The 20191-nt window shown below is 42.4% G+C and overlaps 1 protein-coding gene across 6 annotated transcripts in view; it reads right to left on the bottom strand.

Annotated features, from left to right (window-relative positions):
• Positions 1–20191, bottom strand: part of LIMCH1 (LIM and calponin homology domains 1) — a 307831-nt gene that overhangs the window by 153462 nt on the left and 134178 nt on the right. For all 6 annotated transcript variants that reach the window (XM_074951500.1, XM_074951499.1, XM_074951498.1 and 3 more), the window contains exon 3: positions 14454–14523. In XM_074951500.1, the coding sequence (XP_074807601.1) occupies positions 14454–14523 (70 nt within the window). The remainder of the gene's footprint in view (positions 1–14453; positions 14524–20191) is intronic.

The following is a 20191-nucleotide window of genomic DNA, read 5'->3' on the forward strand; positions in this document are numbered from 1 at the left end:
CATCACACAGGAGGTCTTTGGCAGAGTCAGGGATAGAATCCAATTCTCCGGGGCAGCATCTGCCTTAACCATGAGACCATCCTTTCTTTTCTTTTAATCCCGTCTCATTCACTACACACCTTCCAAGTTCTGCACAAATGAGAAGGGGGTCTTACAAACAACAGCCTCTTTCACTACACAATTGTGATTCAACCACAAACCTGGTTCATCCTCGCAATGTATGAATCAGGGGGGTCACAAGGAAAAGACAGTATGCGATCACGTAACAAAAGATTGTTAGAGAGGAAAGACAAGTCCAGTAGTTAAGGATCTAGCCTAGGCCTCAGAGACCCAGGTTCAATTCCTGCTCTGCCGACTTCCTGTATGACCTTGGTCAAGTCACTTAGCCTATCTGTGCCTCAGTTCCTCATCTGTGAAATGGGGATAATACTTCCCTATCTCACAGTTGTGATGTGAGGACAAACACATTGAAGACTGTGAGGTGCTGAGATACTATGATAACAGGGAACGTAAGTACTTAAAATAAATCAGTGCATGCACACAAGGGGGCCAAATTAAGGTTGTCCAGATAAGAGAAGGTTACTCACCTTGTACAGTAACTGAGGTTCTTTGAGATATGTATCCCTGTGGGTGCTCCACTTCAGGTGTCGGTGCATCCCAGAGCTGTCAATTAGAGATTTATGGTAGCAGTGTCCGCATGGGCCGCGCGTGTACAGTAGGGGTCATGCAGTGTCATTGGTGCCGCGTCTAGCACGTGCATGACCCAAGCCCTCCAGTTCCTTCTCTACCACAGAGTCCCAACTGTGAACTCCGAAGTAGAGGGGAGGAGGGCAGGTAGCAGAGCACCCACAGGAACACACATCTCGAAGAACCTCAGTTACTGCACAAGGTGAGTAACCTTCTCTTCTTCTTCAAGTGCTGTGCCTGTGGGTGCTTCACTTCACTAGAGGAATGCCCCATAGAAGGCAGAAGGAACTTTGGGTTTGTTTGAGTCATAGAGGTGAGTATGGTTAGGCCAACTATGGTGTCAGCCCTGGCGTCATGAGTGACTGCATAGTGCTCAGTAAACGTATGGACAGAGACCCAAGTGGCTGTCTTACAAATCTCTAATATCGGAACATTGTGTATAAATGCCATCAAGGTTGAAATAAGTCAGGTAGAATGCACTCGGATGTGCGCAGGAGGGTCCGTGTTCCGAATATGGTAACACTGTTGAATGCACGTGGAGATCCATTTACGCAAGCTCTGAGTGGATATCATGTCGACTGGTGGAGGGGTCTCTACCTTCATCTCTTTGCAAGTAGGGTATAAATCCCCAGAGTGGCCTAAGAGTCGTTCATTGAGTGGAGTACCTTGTCAGTCTTATTCAAGAACAACTTTTCTTGATCAAAAGGTAAGTCTTCTACTTTCATTTGCAGTTCTCTAGGGATGCCCGAGGCCTGCAACCAGGATGCCTGGCACATCAATACGGCCGTGGTTCTGGTTGCTGTGTCCACAACATCCAAAGATGCTTGGAGGGATGTTTTAGCTAAGAGTTGACTCTCATTTACAATGGCCTGAAATTGTGACGGTTTCTCCTCAGGGAGCTCCGCTGTGAATGAGCTAAGTTTCCCATAGTTATCAATCGTATTTAGCCAACAAGGCCAAATAGTGGCGACTCTGAATTGTAATGTGCTCGAAGAATAAACTTTGTGTCCGAACAGGTAGAGGCTCTTGTATTCCTTATCTTGTGGTGTCAATCTAAACAGAGTTCGTTTACCGCTTTGGTTAGCGGCATCAACTACCAAGGAGTTGGGAGGCAGATGTGCGAAAAGGAAGTCTACCCCTTTGGCGGGGACCTAATACTTCCTATCTGCCCTGCATGTTGGCAGAATTGAGGCCAGTGTCTGCCAGACTGCGTCCGCTGGTTCCAGGATCGCATCATTGATGGGGAGGGTGATCTTGGAAGTAGATAATGGTTGTAGGATTTGTACCAGCTTATGCTGGTTTGTCTGCAACCCGCTTAAATAGTTCCTGGAACTGCTTGAAGTTGTCCACCAAAGTAGGCGGTGGTGGCATGATTGCCTCATCCAGGGAAGAGAAAGAACTGTGTGCTGCAGATGCAGCTTCCTGGTCTGTGTCTGTTTCAGTGTCATCCCCAATTTCCTGAGCCTCCGTGGGGTGCAGGGTGGGAGACGCGGTGTTAGACCTCAGTTCACCTCTATGAGCCGTGGGTGGACTGTAGTGTGGGCCCTGGTAAGTTGCCCATGGTTCCCTATGTGCCCATTGCATTGGGAAGGTGATTGGTGAATACATACACAGCGGTCCACACCATGGTTGAGCCATTTGGTTGTAATAGTATCTCGGCCCCATATGGCTCCAAGGTGATCATTGTTCTTTTGGTGATGAATCGTGTGGTGAGAAAGTGCATGGTTCTTGTACCTCATCGTCTTCCCTGGATGAGTGTACTGCTTTGTGAGAAACGTGGGGACCTCCTCCACAGCCCACAGGGGAGCACTCAGTACCAAGTAATGGGAACTGCAGTGCCGATGATACAATCGCATTTCTCTGTTGCAGCAGAGACTGTGGCAGTTCTGATGTCGGTACCATCAGTGTTGAGGGGGGTGCTCTCATCGGTGCCAACAGATGTTGCAGCGCTTTGGTAGGTGCCGGCTTGGTTTTCTCCACTGGTGCCGACTCCACTGTTGGTGCCAGGGGTGGAGGCCTGGTGCCTGAGGAGATGCTCGGTACAGAGTCCCTTACGGGTGAACTCAGTGCTGTGGAGGAGGCATGTCTTCATCAGTGCCTCAATTCCACCTCCTTCGCTAGAACTTGGTGGTGCCAGAGGTACCTGGAGCATCATAGGTGTTCACCCGAGCATGTGTTGGCATCAGGAGTAGCGACCTGGCAGGAGACCACCAGTTTTTGCGGTGCTCTCTGTGGAGACGTCTGTGCCCTCTTCCTCAGTCTTTTGGGGGATACGTCTTCTGTTCCTACGGGAGGAGTGCCCAGAGAGGCAGTCCATGTGTCCATTTCAGGTTGGAGAGATTTCTCCATCAAGATCATTTTTAGCCTGAGATCCAGGTCACACTGGTCTCTAGCTTTCAGATTGCTACAGTGGGCGCATTTTTGTGGAATATGTGCCTCATTGAGACATCATACGCACAAGGAGTGCCCGTCCGAAATGGGCATTGCTTCATGGCAGGAACCATATCACCTGAAGCCTGGGGAGCCAGGTATCTTAATGGTTAACAGCCCCTGGTGCAGGATGGGTAATTAGAGAAAAACTTTTTTTTTGTAATAAAAATAAGTATAACACTAACTTTATATATGATTAACTATTTAAACTATTATTTCGAAAGGTTTGGGAAGAGTGATGAACACTGCCCCAGAGCTCTGTCTTCAGCCGAGGACAGTTGAGAAGGAACTGTAGGGCTCGGGTTGTGCATGCGCTAGACGCAGCACCAACGTCACCGCGAGATGCCTACTGCACATGCGCAACCGGCACGGACACTGCTACCGTAAATCTCCGATCAGCAGCGCTGGGACACACTGACATCTGAAGTGGGGCACCCACAGGGACAGCACTTGAAGAACCTTAATTCTGGTATTTCCTAACTTGTGAGTGCTTGACATTGAAACCTTAATATTATTTTAAGTTTTGTGTATGTGATTTCCTTTTAAAAAGAAAACTGAACAAAACAGAAATTCTCTCACGTGGCATTATATTGACACCCACGTGGTTCATCAGTAGGGTTGGAACAGTTAGATCCACTACACAGACCTCTGACACGTGAACTAGCAGGGTAATGGATAATGCTATTAAGGTAGTCAGCTTCTATGTGGACGAGCCACTAGGGTGGAATGAGACAATTTTCGATCCTTTTTCAAAGAGGAATGCTGGGATTTGGGAATCCTTGGCTCCATTCCAGGTTCTGGAGGGGAATGTGCCCTGCACAGACCTTTCTGCCCCTGCTCCCCCCAAGTTTAACCCTTTCTGCCCATGTCCCCTCCAGCCTGTCTCTGTGCTAGTCCTATCTCCTTATCCTAGTTTCACTCTAGCTTCCTGTATCAGTCTTTTAAAATCCCAGTACCAGTCTCCTTGTCCAGTCAGTCCTAGTCTGCCCTTCCAAACTCCATGTCCGATCCCACTCTTCCCCCAGCCCGGCTCCCGCTCCCAATTTTCCCCTCCACTTTCCTTGCCCAGCCCAGATCCAATCTCCCCCACCAAACACACCCGTTCCCAGTCTTCCCTTTGCTTCTCTGTCCCAATCTATTATCTCTGCCTGAACCCTGTGCATTTCAGTCAGTTTCCTTTCACCTCCTCCATGCTACCATGGCCACAACAGGAATAGCACTGAGAGCACAGAAGAAAGGGCCTCTGCCCTCAGAATCTGTACCTGGTGCCACAGCAACCCCTAGCTTCCAGGACCAGAACTTCAGAGAAAGTCCTGCTCAGCTTCTGCAGCCTCAGGGGAGAATCTTTGGGAAAATGTAACAGTTCTACTGAACACATGATGTGCCTTTTTTTTTGTGTTTGTTTTAAAGGACTTCGTCAAGTTTGGGTAGTTTTCTATGGGGACAGCAACAGGCATCTCTCAAACCAAAGGTCACCCTTTCAAAAAACAAAACATGCAGGCACTAGAACCTCTCAACAACAAAAAGCTGAAATATTTCTTTTCAATGTTGACAAACAATGTAGTTTCCCTAATCTCATTCTCTGAAAAGGATTAATCATTTTTGCTGAAACTCAGTGGGAGGGGGTGGAGAACCCATCCTAAGGCAGACAGTTGGCATAGTAAGTTTCAGTCCAAATGGTTGAAGGTTGGCAAAGTGATAAGCAACTGAAAACAGGGTCTTATAATGGGAAGTGTCAGGCAACCTTAATTATAGGCTGTGCTATTAGCTCCACTTAAAATAACTCATGACCTTCTGGGGCTAAGTACATTATACCACTGGCAAACTGGAGAGGTTTCAACTTCAATGATATATGAAACTTAACTTTAGTCCTTATGGGTCATCAGATATTAAAATGCCAAACCATCACTGGTGCAGAACTGGTTATTTTCTATCTGATTTACTTGTGTAATTTTGGAAAGATATTTTGAAAACAAGCATTTGATGCTGCCCCAGAATTTGGAACATTGGAAGAGGTTCGGAGGAGATGAATTAGTGGGCATAGCACAGATAGGATGGTCAAAGATGCATGATAAATGCAATTTATCATATGGCTCTTATCACAGAAAACTGACCTTGTATTAAACTGCTCAAACACAAGGGTCATTGTCCACTGACAACCTGCACCCCAGAGATAAGACTGCATGGGCAACCAGTGGGACTGGTATTGAGTATTATACTCAGTTTACATCTGCTCATTGGTCTACACTTGCCTAATCACCCCATGCCCATCGCTTAATGAAACAATTACATGACTTTCCAGCCAATCCTAGGCCACAGTTTTTCCCCATATATCTAAATCCATCCACATTACTATGTTATGGAGCAGTAACCAACATGGAGCAAATGTTGCCTTCAGTTAGGGACCTCCAGTTCCTACTGAAGACTATTTTAATTGCTGACACAGGAGGGCAGAATTTGATCTCCTTTATAGTTCCAGCGAGGTCATATGGCTTCCTTCCAATCAGGAATGTTGGTATGAAATCCCAGGTGACCAAAGAGGAAAATAAGCAAGAACATTCCCCCAAGTTATGCATCAAATGGAGTCCCTACTCCACTTAAGCAACAGCTACTGTTTAAGGTTACATCTATGTGGAATATTTCCAATGAAAGTTAATTAACCTCTGAACAATCCTCTTTCCCCCAAAGTTCAAGTTGAATATAAGAGAATTAAAGTGACAAGCCTATCCCTGCAATAATATTTTGCATGTAGTTTTTTGAAAGAAAGAAAGAGGGGCTGCTTTCTCCAGTTATTATGAAAAGCTGCCAGGCACACCCTATCATGTTGGGGCATGCATTCTAGCAAGTAACGCCTCCAAGAAAAATATAAGGATATTACTAATTTTGCATACATCAGAAAAACTGAGAAAAATTGTAAGACGCATCATTTTCAGATAGTGTTATATTTATACAGAAAAAGATACGGAAAAGAACTGTGCAAGGGACTAATCCAATTGAGTTCTTTTATCTTCCATCAACATACACATTGATGGAATAAATATCTGTCACAAGGGTAAATGAGGTCCACGAAGCAGTGAAGCTGTGTCAGTCATTTAACTGTAACATGAATAGCATGTCAGAACATTCTACTATTCCCAGTGCTAAAAATGTCTTTTTATTAATGGGTTCTGCAAAGCTGTCTGTTCTCTCCATATTACTCAAAAAAAACAAAACAAAGGAGATACCAGCAAGCCACAACCATCTTTCCAAAGCTCTTAACTGTACATTACATTCAAAGTGTATATTCAAAGTGAAACCCAGGGGGTTTTCTTTTTTGTTTATTTTGCTTAAGTAATATGCAGCATAGCTTCCTTGTATTATCTGATTACTATATTTAAAATATGGGTTACGATTAATTCAGCTCAACACTTCAACAGCAAAATTACTATTGAATAAATTGGAGGGGTTATTTACCTCTCTCTTCTGATTGCATACCATGCCAGCTGATAGTCTGTTGCATATGCATCCCTTTACTCTGCAAATCTTAGGTCAATTTAAGGTTAAACTTGGATACTGAAAAATAGATGTAAACCAATGTGGTAGGTTAGGTCTCCAGTAGAGATACTACTGTCAGTATGATGATTAACTTCAAACATTAAAGTGTGTGAGTTTGAGCCAAATCCATCTGTGCAGCAAGCATGTACAGTTCCTCCAATGAAAGATTTCCACAGAGATGCAGACGTTGATATAGACATTTTTGCCAGTGTTGCATTTGGCCTGTTCCTTCTTTTCAGGACTGAGGAAAGAGATGGGCTTATGGAGAAATACTTGCGAGCAATAAACCTATCAATCCAGTTGAAAAACAGCTGAATTTCAATTTAAAATTTTAGTTTTACTGTTTTCTATTCCCTCCCCACACCCAGAAATGCTATTTCCTTGGATTTCTCCGAGTTCTCTGCTGCCAAGGACCCTGTTAAATTTTTGCAACCAACAGCTCTTTTATTTTGTTTTCGATGGTGAATTAGCCATAGTATCATTGGACTCAGTTCACACTCCATTAAGGAAGAACTATAGCTAAGCCTTTCTGTTCACTTCTACACTTTAATAAAAAGCAGAGATTAATATGAACACAGCACATGGCTAAATTCAGTAACAGGAAAGTATGCAATTTTAAGGCTGCTCTGTCCCTCCCAGGTGACATCAATCCAACAGAAAGGAAAAATGGAATGGAAATTCCATTTGAAAGAAGAGTCTAGAGGGCTTGGGGGGAAAAAACAAGCATGCAAGGACACATAACAAATGAATTAAAGACAGCATTATGTTACAGCTGGAATCCAGCACACATTACGGATGAGCCAATGTTGAGCCAAAACACACAGCACCGTTCCTGACCACTGGTCACACTAGAGGTATTGTTTTAGCAAATTTTCAGATGTTAATACTGGAATCAGGCATAGGTGGTGTAAGAAAACCAGTGACTATTTAGAATGGCACCACTTTTATCACAGAATCTATGGCCAACGATTGAAGGACTTTGCTGTGTAGATGTTTACCATTTCATCCATCACTATCCTCAAGCATTTCTGTGGCTACCAATGCCAAGATCTACATGAGAACTAAACAGAAGTAAGAGCAGAAGTAAAATTCATCACACTTGAAAACAGTGACTCAACTTGAGCAGCGAGACTTCTATTCAGAGATAGTTGTGATGAGAGACTGGTTTGTTTAGAGACACCGCCATCAGCAATTAAAGCTGGGGTTCTCAAACAGTGGGTCATGAGGTTATTACATGGGGGGTTGTGAGCTGTCAGCCTCCACCCCAAACCCCACTTTGCCTCCAGCATTTATAATGGTGTTAAATTAGCAGCGTATTAACGCCTAGGCTGAGAAGGCCTAGGCCTACGGTGGCAAATCTGCAGGGCCAGCAAATTTATAACAGCAAACAGAGGCTGCTTCCCCCAGTGCCGCCCCAACTCCATCCCTTCCCCGCCCCCTTCCTTCCCCTATTGGTCCCCTTCCCCAAATCCCCGCCCCAGCCTCGCCTCCTCTCCTGAGTGTGCTGCATTCCTCGCCTTCCCCCCTCTTCATGAAGCTGTGTCACGCACAAGCACTGGCAGGAAGTGGGGAGAAGCAGGACCCGGCAGAACGCTCAGGGGAGGAGGCGGAGGCGGAGCGGAGGTGAGCTGCGGGGCTGGGGATGCAATTATTTCTGGGCCTAGGGGCGGCAAAATCATTAATCCGCCACTGGTTAAATATGTAAAAAAGTGTTTTAAATTAATAAGGGGGGGGAAGGGGTTGCACACAGAGGCTTGCTATGTGAAAGGGGTCATCAGTACAAAAGTTTGAGAACCACTGAATTAAAGCATGTGTAGAATAGAGAAATGGAAAAGTTATCCTGTATGATGAGTTTGGATACTACTAGAGAGAAATATGTTGCAACTACAAACCAGTGAATGTTACACACACACAAAAAAAGAATAAAGAATTGGTGAGGCGAAAAAACAAGGGGAAGGTACTCTTTGTAAAGCAATAAATATTAAAAATATAACAAAAAATTGTTCCATATCACTTCATCTTTCTCTTTTCCCTAAATGCCCTGATTATTCACCATAACAATGTACACCATTAAAGTTCTATGCATTCAACCTCCCATAAAATTTAATTCCTTGTTATGTACCTTATGAAAGAGAATAGTGCACAGTTCTGAAATATCTATGAGGCAACCTGTAAATCCAAAAATATACAGTAATTTATGCAACAGTTCAGTGTTTAAAGAAAATCCCAGATACCAGCAGACAGGCAACTATGACTCTTAACAAGGTTTCCAGCAAGTTCCTGAAGATTACTTTGCCAAGACAAACTTCCTAAGAAAATAATTTACTAAAAAGCCTGTTTTAAAGGGAACCAGTCATTTTAACACAGTATGTTATCATTCTCTTCCTTTCAGTGTATTAACTATGCACTCAGGCAGCTTTTGGGGAGATGTTTTCCTATTGCTAAAGTTCAAAAATATGCAGAGCTGTGTACAATACATAAATTGAAAATTAAATATTGCAGTATACAGACGTTTCTTCGTTAGTGCTGAACCATGAGCCAAGATATGATCAAAAGTTCAGCCCCTCAACTTTGTCTTGGCTATTTCCTACTATTATATTTGACTCTTTCACACAGACTCTGAAGTAAATGTCTAAATTCCTGTGGGGATAGTGCAAGGAACTGAAGTAAAGGCTATAAAGTCTGCTAAGCCCTGTCAAACTAAAGATAAGGCATAAACTTTTTTCTTTTCTCATAAAGTGACATTATTCAGGGACAAGGAGAAAAATCTGGAAGTGAAAAACTTTTTCCAGAAGTAATATAGAGTGGTTACCATTGAAAAGTCAGCATTTATCCATAGTGGTGTCTGAAATAATATAAATTTATGAAAATAATGAGGTAAGAAATATACATGGCACTACGCAGTGGTATGAAATAACTATCGATAAAAGCCAACTTTTAAAAATGGTGACCACTTAAATATATTACACCAAATTGATTAAATTAACAGCAACTTGACTCAATGAAAAATTGCAGGTTTAATGAAATCATTAAATCTATTCTAAACCACTGTTCTTTTCATTATAAAAGTTTCATAATGTTAGCTGGGCTTCTATTTAGTGAAGCAAACAAAACACCTTTCCAGATGTCCATAGTTAAACACAAAGATGGAGTTTCTGGAAGGTTGACAATGTTAACAACTGAAAGTTGAATATCAATTCCTGGCTTGAAGATAGATGTTTCCAGAAGAAAGCTCTTTTAAATGAAACACTCCATCACTATTAATGACATAACATATTATTGGGGTATTCTGTACATTAGATTTTTTGTAAGTAAAGCTATATTTTCATATTAACAAATAAATTACATTCTCATTCCTGCATATGCTTAATCATATTTTGTATGTACTCAAACATTGTAGGTCCTAAGCTTAGAAGCAAGCCAAAATTTTAATGTCCAGGTTCCATTTGGCTCTAGCAAAGCACAATTTATGGTCTGCTGTTAACAGAAGCAGCAACCACCCTGAATTTGGAAACAAATTAAAACCATGCTTGACAGCTGTATTTTGAGCATATTTACCCATGGTGATTGTCAAAATCCTATACTGTGAGCTCTCTGACTGGGCAGGGATTCTTTTGTCTTTGGCAAAAACAACGAGGCGTCCTTGTGGCACCTTAGAGACTAAAAAATTTATTTGGGCATAAGCTTTCGTGGGCTAAAATCCACTCCATCAGATGCACAGAGTGAAAAATACAGTAAGCCAATTCTGTCTGCATATCTATTCAAGGGACACCACTGTAGGACCTAACCACATCAGCCATACTATCAGGGGCTTGTTCACCTGTGCACATCTACCAACGTGCCAGCAATGCCCCTCTGTCATGTACATTGGCCAAACTGGACAGTCTCTATGCAAAAGAATAAATGACAAATCAGACATCAAGAATTGTAACATTCAAAAACCAGTAGGAGAGCACTTCAATCTCCCTGGACACTCACTAACAGACTTAAAAGTAGCAATTCTTCAACAAAAAACTTCAAAAACAGACTTCAACGAGAAACTGCAGAACTGGAATTAATTTGCAAACTGGACACCATCAAATTAGGCCTGAATAAGGACTGGGAGTGGATGGGTCATTACAAAAAGTAATTTTTCCTCTGCTGATACTCATACCTTCTTGTCAAGTGTTGGAAATGGGCAGCGTCCACCTTGATTGCATTGGCCTCATTAGCACTACAAAAGTAATTTTCACTCTCTTGATATTCACCCCTTCTTGTCAACGGTTGAGAATAGGCCACTTCCACCTTAATTGAACTGACCTCGTTAGCACTGACCCCTCCCCCCCCACACACGGTAAGGCAACTCCCATCTTTTCATGGGCTGTAATATTTATACTGCTTACTGTATTTTTCACTCTATGCATCTGATGAGTGGGTTTTAGCCCACAAAAGCTTATACCCAAATAAATTTGTTAGTCTCTAAGGTGCCACAAGGACTCCTTGTTGTTTTTGCTGATACAGACTAACACGGCAACCACTCTGAATTTTGTCTTTGGATTACTTGTTTGTGCAGTGCCTAGCATAATGAGGCCCTGATCCCTCAATCCTTAGCTGCTGCCACAATACAAAGTAATACTTATCAGCATGGATGTTCTCCTAGTGTGCACAGTATTTGTGAACAAATCATGAATCGCTCCTTATTAAGTGATGTATGGAAGCCAACGAGAACAGCTGAAGTTTCAGAGTAGCTTGAGATGTAGCCATTTTTATTAGTCCCTAAAGCCAAGACAGCTCAGTCAGTAGGTAAAATAGATTAGCCACGCATAATATTTTCCACTACGAATTCTTCTCTTCTGAGAAGCCACTAAAATGCTAAATAGAAGTATATGGGCAACAGCTGCAGCCACGAGGAGTCCACGGAACCAATCTGGATGTCCTTAGTACCTCCTACCAAGATGGGCTGAAAGCCTAATGCCAACAAGTTCTTTTGGACATAGTGTCCTCTTTGCTTTCTGCCGTTAGCAGACCCACACCAAAAATACTAGGAGTACCCTGAGACTTAATTGAACTAAGCTGTTTGTTGAGCTATGTACTGTATGCTCATGAAATGAATTTGACCATTTGCCCTTGGATATAGAAGCTAAGCAAGAAATAAATACTCCCAAGTATTCAGCATGGCAGCTATATTAAAGCTTTATCTCCAACTCTGAAAAAGCATCAAAAATTGGATGTTTTCTTCCAGGGCTGTACCAAATACTCATGTCAGCTATTAAGCGTGTGCAACAGAAAGAACAGAGAATTGAGATTTATCAAACTTGAACAGCAACTGAAATGTTTGAGCACTGATGCTCTGGAATTGTGCAATCATGTGCAGAATACTGTAACTGGATGCATGTTCAGATGTTGTAAAACTTACCCTATTTTTCACTAAGTTCTTGTAAACCAGAGCTACGGTTTTAGGTGGAACCAGTCTCTGGAGTTCAAAATAAAGTATGTTTCATAGAGAGTGGAAAAAATATTGACTTTCTAGAGGCCATTTCCACCCTAGTGTGCGCACACTGGGGTGAGTCATACATACTTCTTTCCAGTTCATTCACCCTAGTGACTATATACTATGACAAGCCAACTGTAGCTTATATAATAAACAAGATCTTATGATAAAGGAAGGAATGTCCCTCAGGTGCATCAGTCAGCTAGCTAAACAGCTGTTTCTGGACTACAGTGTTAGTCTTCCAGATTTCTCCAGACATGTGACATGGTAGAGTGGGGAAGAAAGAAAAAGAAAAAGAAAAAGTTATCCTCTACATTTTATAAACATACTTATGGTGTCTACTCATTAAAAATATTATTTTTAAAATACTGACAACAGACTGAAGGCCTGATCCTCTTTCCACAGAAGTCAATGGGTGTTTTGGATCTCTGCACAGCATTTATAATTTACTCATCACGTTGGTATGCCACAGTGCTTACAAAGGACAGTTGGAGCAGGATTGGGTTACAAGTCAAAAGGCATGGGGACATTTTTGAGGTTGTTGTTTTAAACAACTAATCCATATCACCGTAGACAGATTAAATCACTGTAGACTGGTAAATTCACTTTTGAGGTTTTTTGGGGATGGGGTCTTTTTCCCCTAGACTAGTATTTTACTGTAGACGTATTTAGAAAAACCAACAACAAAAGGCAAATAGATGCATAGAAATAGAAACATTACTTTCAAACAAATGAAAAGTAACTCCCTGCTTGAATAAGACCTTAAAACCACATGAAATTTAAAAATTTCAGGCAGCAGGAATTCAACTCAGCAATACACAGTGACACAACAAAACAATACTATTTACATTATTCCTCCCACTACCTGTCAATTTTGTAATTTATCACTCCCCCAGTTTTTGTGTCAGCTGCAAACTTTATTAGTAATAATTTTATGTTTTCTTCCAAGTCATAGATAAAAATGTAAAATAGTGCAGGGCCAAGAACCAACCCTTGCGGGACCCCACTGGAAACAGACCTGCTTAGTGATGATTCCCCATTTACAATTACACTTTGAGACCATCAGTTAGCCAGTTTTTAAACCATGTAATGTGTGGCATGTTAATTTTATATTGTTCTAATTTTTTAATCAAAATGTTGTGCTGTCCCAAGTCAAATGTCTTACAAAGGTCTAAGTATATTACATCAACACTATTATCTTTATCAACCAAATTTGTAATCTCATTTTTAAAAAATGATATCAAGTTAGTTTGACAGGATCTGTTTTCCATAAACTAGTGTTGATTTGCAGTTATTACATTACCCTCCTTTAATTCTTTATTAACTGAGTCCCATATTAGCCACTCCATTATTTTGCCTGGGCTCAATGTCAGGTTGACAGACTTATAATCACCTGGGTCATTCCATTTACCCCTTTTTAAAAGGAACATAACATTAGATTTCTTCCAGTCTTCTGGAACTCCCATGGTGCTCCAAAACTTATTGAAAAATCAACATTAATGGTCCAGCAATCTCCTCAGTCAGCTCTTTTAAAATTCTTGGATGCAAGTTATCTGGACCTGCTGATTTAAAAATGTCTAACTTTAGTAGCTTCTGTTTAACACCCTCCAGAGACGCTAGTGGGATGGAAAGAATGTTACCATCTGATGGTATGATGAGACTATATGATCCTTTTTTCCCCACAAATGCAGAACAGAAATGTCTATTAAGCTCTTCTGCTTTTTTGCACCATTTCCATCTAGTAATGGACCAATCCCATTGCCAGAATTCTTTTTGTTCCTAATATATTGAACAAACTCCTCCTTATTATCATTAACTCTGTTCGTCATGTATTTCCCTTTGGGTTCCCTTATCAATTTTTGACAATTCCTAACTTCTGATCAACTTCCCCTTTCTTCCATTTGTTATAATTTTTTAAAGTTGCCTTCACTTCCCCACTAGACGCCAGGTTGGTTTTTTAGCCAGAATTATATTACAAAGATAGTTATGCATTAAATAAGGCATCCAGAACAATCATATTTTCATTCTTGAATGTTTAAACAGTCTTGGTGCATCAAAACTTTCTAAAACTGGCACCAGAACTCCAAAATATGTACTTCGGAATCACCACATTTAGCACCTGCCTAGAAGAGAGATACTAATAGGATTTGAGTTCTCCTGCCACCATGGAAGTAGTTAAGATTGGAATTCCCGCACTGGGACTGTCTGGGTTTAACAGGATAAAAGAGTTCATACTACCTTAGAATATATTACAGGATTAAAAGAATCACTGTCATGAAATTGGGATGTCAAGAGGAATAGAGAAAGATTTATCTCAGTTTCAGATACTCACCAACCCTGCAATAGGGGTCGACAGTCTATTGATCTTTTTTACCAGTCCAGGCTTTATTGCATTCAGTAACCTGTCATGAGAAAGAAATATTTTAAAATTATTTATAAAATATGAATAAAAAGCCTTTTCCCCAGCATGTAAGTAACTAAATTACATCCCTGAAAAGGAAGAAACACCTATAAAATCATTAACAGAGTATTAAATAAAATTTCCCAAATTTATAACTCTAGATTAGGTCAGTGTCTATAAGCCCTTGATAAGCTTTGATCCAAATCAGGTCACCACACTCCACATTTGGAGGACCAGACACAGCACAGTGGAGTACCGAGTAGAGGAGGAAAAGTCAGGGTGCTTATAAAGGAGTGGGATCAAGACGATAAAATGGCAGCTTCTCTACTGTAGGGGTAAGGAAAGGGAAAGAGCTGTGTGATTTGCTTCTGCCCCACCTTGCATTGTCAGAACTTCGTGCACTGGACAGTGGTGAGATGCACACTGGGATAACTACCCATTGTGCACTGCACTGTGCAACAAAACAAGCCCTCCTGGGAAGTACATTCAGTGCCAACACAATGACCCAAGGATGCATGCCAATGCAAGTTATGTCATCAGAAGTTTGTAGTGTACACATGCCCTTAATATGCTTTCAGTTTAATCCTCTCATGTTTACATGTACAAACTAACATCTGCTCAATTTAAGGGAAAAAATCTGACAACAGGATCATCTCCAATACATACTAGACATGATAGAAAAGCACATGTATAGCTATTGAACATTTTAAAACAATTCATATTTTTCTTCCATCCACACAGAATTCCACAACTAACAGAATATCTGATTTTATTTAACAGTTTAAAAAAAACAAAAAAACAACAACAAAAAAAGCCAGTACCTCTTCTTCCAAAATATACATTTATATTCAAGTCACTGATTTCTCTTCCAGACCTGCACAGCAGCAAGTCCATAAACCAACATTTTATGTTGCGGGAGCTGCAATGGTCAACATGAAAATTTTTCCTCAAGGATTCTTCCTCTCAGAAGACTCTAGTTTAATAGCTCCTTCTATCTATTCTACTAGTTTTGCTGGTTAGTAAATTAAATGTTGCCTCAGGGAAAAAGTGAGACACTCGCAACAGAGCAGCATTCATTTAATCCCCTCATGGTGCATAAATTATGGACGATAACCTATATTGCAGGTTCTCACCAGGAATAGAAAGCAAGTCATGGAGGTCTTAATGGATACCCCAAATGTCAGACTATTTTTAAAAGATCTTCAAAATAGTTTGAACTGGCATAATTGTAGATTAAGATTAAGGTTAGGGGGAAAATGGGAGGGAGAAGGGAAGGGTTCCAGGAGTAGAAAATGAACAATGGGGTTAGGACAGAACAGTTTATAACCTGGAAGAGGGGAGGCATGGAGAAATGGTGGTGAAGTAGTGTGAAGACGATCGCTCATATTTAGATCATTTCCCTTACAGAAGCAAACAGTGTCTCCAGGACGACCGGGCTCTTACTTTCCCAGCTCTCATTTATTCAGAAGCATGCCAAAGGGAACTTTCCTCCAAAGCAGACTGGCTGTTTTTAAATGGACTCTCTAAAGAATTAGGCTGGCTGCCAAAATACCAAGTACCTGAAACTTATTCAGCCACCAGTCAGGCTGCGAGTCGCCATTTATGAAGTAAACCATCGGGAGATTTTTCAGTCTAATCCAATTACTATTTGTTCATATTTCTCTCCCCAGTTACTATATACAGTTACTCCTCTCCCCCTGTCCAACCCCCACCCTGCATGCACGCATGCACGCACACAGGATATATTTTTTAAAGTAAATTCTACACAGGCTCAAATGAAGCATCCCTCTTTATATTTAGTGTCATTAACTCTACCTGGTGGCTCATTCAACTATACAGAGCATTCCTCAGAAATTAATGGACTTCAATAGAAACGTTCAATAGAAACAGGCTGCATTGGTCTAAAAACTGGGGGAAAAAAAAAATAAAGAAAGTTGACATTTCATGTATTCAGAATATAGGCAGCTTCATTCAGGCCATACAATGCTGGAAATAAAGTGCAAAACTAAACATCTAATTATGGTTTTAAAAGTGTAATTAGTCCAAGTGAAAGTAGTCAAGACATTTGCAAGTAATTAGAGATTCTTCATCTTCTTCTTGTTCCATAAAAGTAGCCCCCAGCTTCCTGTAAAATAGTACTGTGAAATGTGCCATGCGCTTTATGTTGGAAAACAACTAGAAATTTGCCCAATATTTTAATTTGCAGCATAACAGTGTTATAAAGTTATCCAGTTGTACAATGTAGAACACAGAAGCAACAAATTCCTTCCCAATACACACATGGGCAATCAATTTACTCCCCAAAACACAAGCTTTAACTACGGACTTTGTTGTCTGATCTTGAACAGAAACAAGTGTCATTACTGTTCATAAATTTATCCACCCCTTTTTAAAATTCAATCACAGTACAATTTGTCTCGTTGGCTTCCTGTGGCAGTGAATTCCAGACTGACTATATGCTGTAAATAGTGATATTCCACTCATTTGTTCTACATTTAACTGTCAAGGTTGGATGAACATTAATGGGACCTCGTGACAGGGTGCATCATCCTGGCACTGGTGCGGCAGGGGTTAACCCTTCTCTCTGGGCCGAGGAGGCCACCCCCCCTCAGCTCTGCTGGGCATGCTCCAGCTTGAGAAGGATACAAAAGGCAGCAGAGCAGCTCAGTCTGGGCTGACTGCCAGCGAGGAAGGAGGCGACTCCTGAGGGAGGATCACCTGCAGTCCAGGACGCGGAGGCCGGCCAGCCAGCGACGGGCCCCAACACACAGGCTCAGTTCGCCACAGAGAGGGGAGAGACCGTGAAGACCCAGAGATGGCAAACTACAGAGAATCGGGTAGGAAGCGACTCAGAGAAACTTTGTGGGGAAGCGGTTGCCGAACCATAGACAGGTTCGGCATGTTTCGGTAGGCTCCCTGCCGAGCGGCTAGTGGGCAACCCTGCCACCGACAGGGCCCTGGTTTGGGACCCGGCGGAGAGAGCAGGCCCAGATCCCCCTATCCTGGCCGCTGCCCACCCCGTGGTGGTGGCCTAGCTCACCAGCACTATTGACTCTGGCTGCTAGGCTGCACCATCCTGATAGCAAGGGCCATACTGCTGACTCTGGCCACTAGGCCACATCGCCCTGGTAGCAAGGGCTGTATTGCTGACTCTGGCTGCTAGGCTGCACTGCCCTGGTAGCAAGGGCCAGGCTACTAACGCTGGCTGCTAGACCACAGTGCCGGTAGCAAGAGCCAGGCTGCTGACTAAGGCCCCAGGGCCATGCAGCCTCAAGACTGGGTGCAGCTCTAGAGACTCAACCGCAGGGCTGTAATGCACCTCTCCCCTGTCCCCAAAGGGTGACGGGGTGTATCAGCACCACAAGAGACCTCTCTAGCCACCAAAACTCATCTGCCCCAAGTGTTCTTGACGATTTCTCAAACACATGCTGAGATGAAACTACATCTATTTATATTAGGATTGCCACCCGTCCGGTTTTCACCCAGACAGTCTGGGTTTCAGCTTGTGTGTCTGGGTGCCATTTGACAAGCCCTGATGTCCGGTTTTTTGATCCGTGGAAACCACTCGTTGCTCATTTGAATTTAACCCACCGAGACACCATTACCCAGCAAATGCTCACCACCCTCTTGAAGATGGGGACAGAGCCCAGCCAATCACAGCCCGGCACCAAGCCCGCCCAGCCAATCACAGCCTGCAGCTGCCCTACCCACTCCTGACTGCCAAAATGGGAAAAATTCGGAAAGTTTCTCAGTCTGGAGTTTGGTGGGGCATGGGAACCAGGTAGGTATGCAACAATTTGGGGGGGGCTCCCCTCTTCTCTCTCAGGTGGGTGTGCTCCAGAAGCAGGAGTATCTGTTTCTCTTCCTTCAAAACTCCCACTGTGTGGGTACAAGTAGATGGGACCTTCTTCTTTCAGGTACTAGTGCAAATAAGGGGAGTCTCTCCCCCAATCTCGGTATCTGTGTAAATGTAGGGGGAATCCTCCCTTTTATCATAGCTGTATGTGCAAAAGAGGGAGCTCCCTTCCCCTGCTCCCCAGAATGGGTGTGCTAATGAAGCAAACCTGTGTGTGTGTGTGTGTGTGTGTGTAAAAATGGAGAGTTTCAAATGAGTGTCTATAAATGAAAATCCCATGCGTGGGCAATTGTGCTTATTAACCCTAGGATGTGTGGGCAAATGTACCTCAGAGGTGGCAACCCTATAGGGAAACAGAGGGGGGAGAGGAGCGAGTGACAGAGGCGGGGCCTTGGGGGAAGAGGCAGAGCAGGAGTGGGGCCTTTAGGGGAAAAGGTGGGGCAGGGGATGGGGCAACCCTAATTTATATGTGCAACAGCATGTATTCATGAAAGGGCGAGATTCTGATTCCTTGACTCACAGTGAGTAGCATCATATATCAGGAGTAGTATCATTTAAGTTTTAGCCCCTACTAGTATGTGAATAAAGAGCCAGAGCATTTAAGGAGTACTCCACCCCTACGAGGCCAGAGCAGACTGGCATCAGCTGCTCCTTTTTGGCTCTCCAACTCTCCTTGTTCCTGGCCCCTTCACCCACACTCTTTCAACTCCCCACTGTCCCTTTACCTGGGTTGCCTGCCAAATGATTACCACTACCCATCCCCTAACCTAGTCAGTCACCCCTAAAACCATACTGAAGAAGAAAGTTCCAATAAGGCCCCACTACTTCCTCCCAACCTCTGGGCCACTCCCGCCAAAAACAGTAGAAAAATAACTTGCTTTGTTTGCTTTCATGGTATGTTTAAAATAAAGACCTCTGTGGCCAAAAAATGTATTTATTTTAAGGGTGCAGGGGAAAAAATGTGGTTTGTAAAAATACAAGAAAGTAAGTGAAAAGAAGTTTCTCACCCTTGGAGTCCCCATCAATATTTGAATCAATAAGAAATAGTTTGGATATCATTCTGCACAGCAAATTGATTAAAGGTTAAAGCAGACTAATTGCAGTTAGAAATGTACATTCTTCTATGCTGCTGGAAAGAAAGAACCTTTTTATACCACTAATAATTACCATAAACCAGACTGTAATTCCATTTTATAGCCAAAACCACACAGCAATTTTTTTTGTTTTTGTTTTTTCTCCCCTCCCCTCCTTTTGGTTGACTGGTTTTGTGGGGGAGGTGGAGTTACTTTTTCATATTTAAGTCCCCTTCTATTTGTCTAAGTTCTTACATCGCACTGATCGCTGTAGTATTACAGTGCCTAAAACATTTTACACCAGATTAAAAAATAAAAATTCACGTTCTTTTGAAATCATTCATTTGCATTAGTCGGTAAAATTTAGAAGTTTAAGGAACACTGCTTAGATATTTTTAGTGCACCAAATGAAATCTCTAAAACTAAATTTATGGTTAATGATTCCATTAGAAGATCTGGAAGATACTCTGAAGAAACAAGCAATGTGCTGACAGTAGGATAGAATAGATCAGGGGTTCTCAAACTCCATTGCACCAGGACCCCAGGGCCGTCCTTAGGCATAGGCATAGGCAGCTGCATAGGGCACCTGAAAATTTGGGGCACCACTGGGTCTTAAAGGGCTTGTCTACACTTACATTTTATAGCTCTCTAACTTGCTGGCTCAGGAGTGTGAAAAATCACCCCTCTGTGCGCAGCAAGTCTGAGTGCTTTAAAGCGCTAGTGTGGACAGGTTCAGAGTG

This window comes from Natator depressus, chromosome 4 (genome assembly GCF_965152275.1).
Source record: "Natator depressus isolate rNatDep1 chromosome 4, rNatDep2.hap1, whole genome shotgun sequence".
Taxonomy (NCBI): Eukaryota; Metazoa; Chordata; order Testudines; family Cheloniidae; genus Natator; species Natator depressus.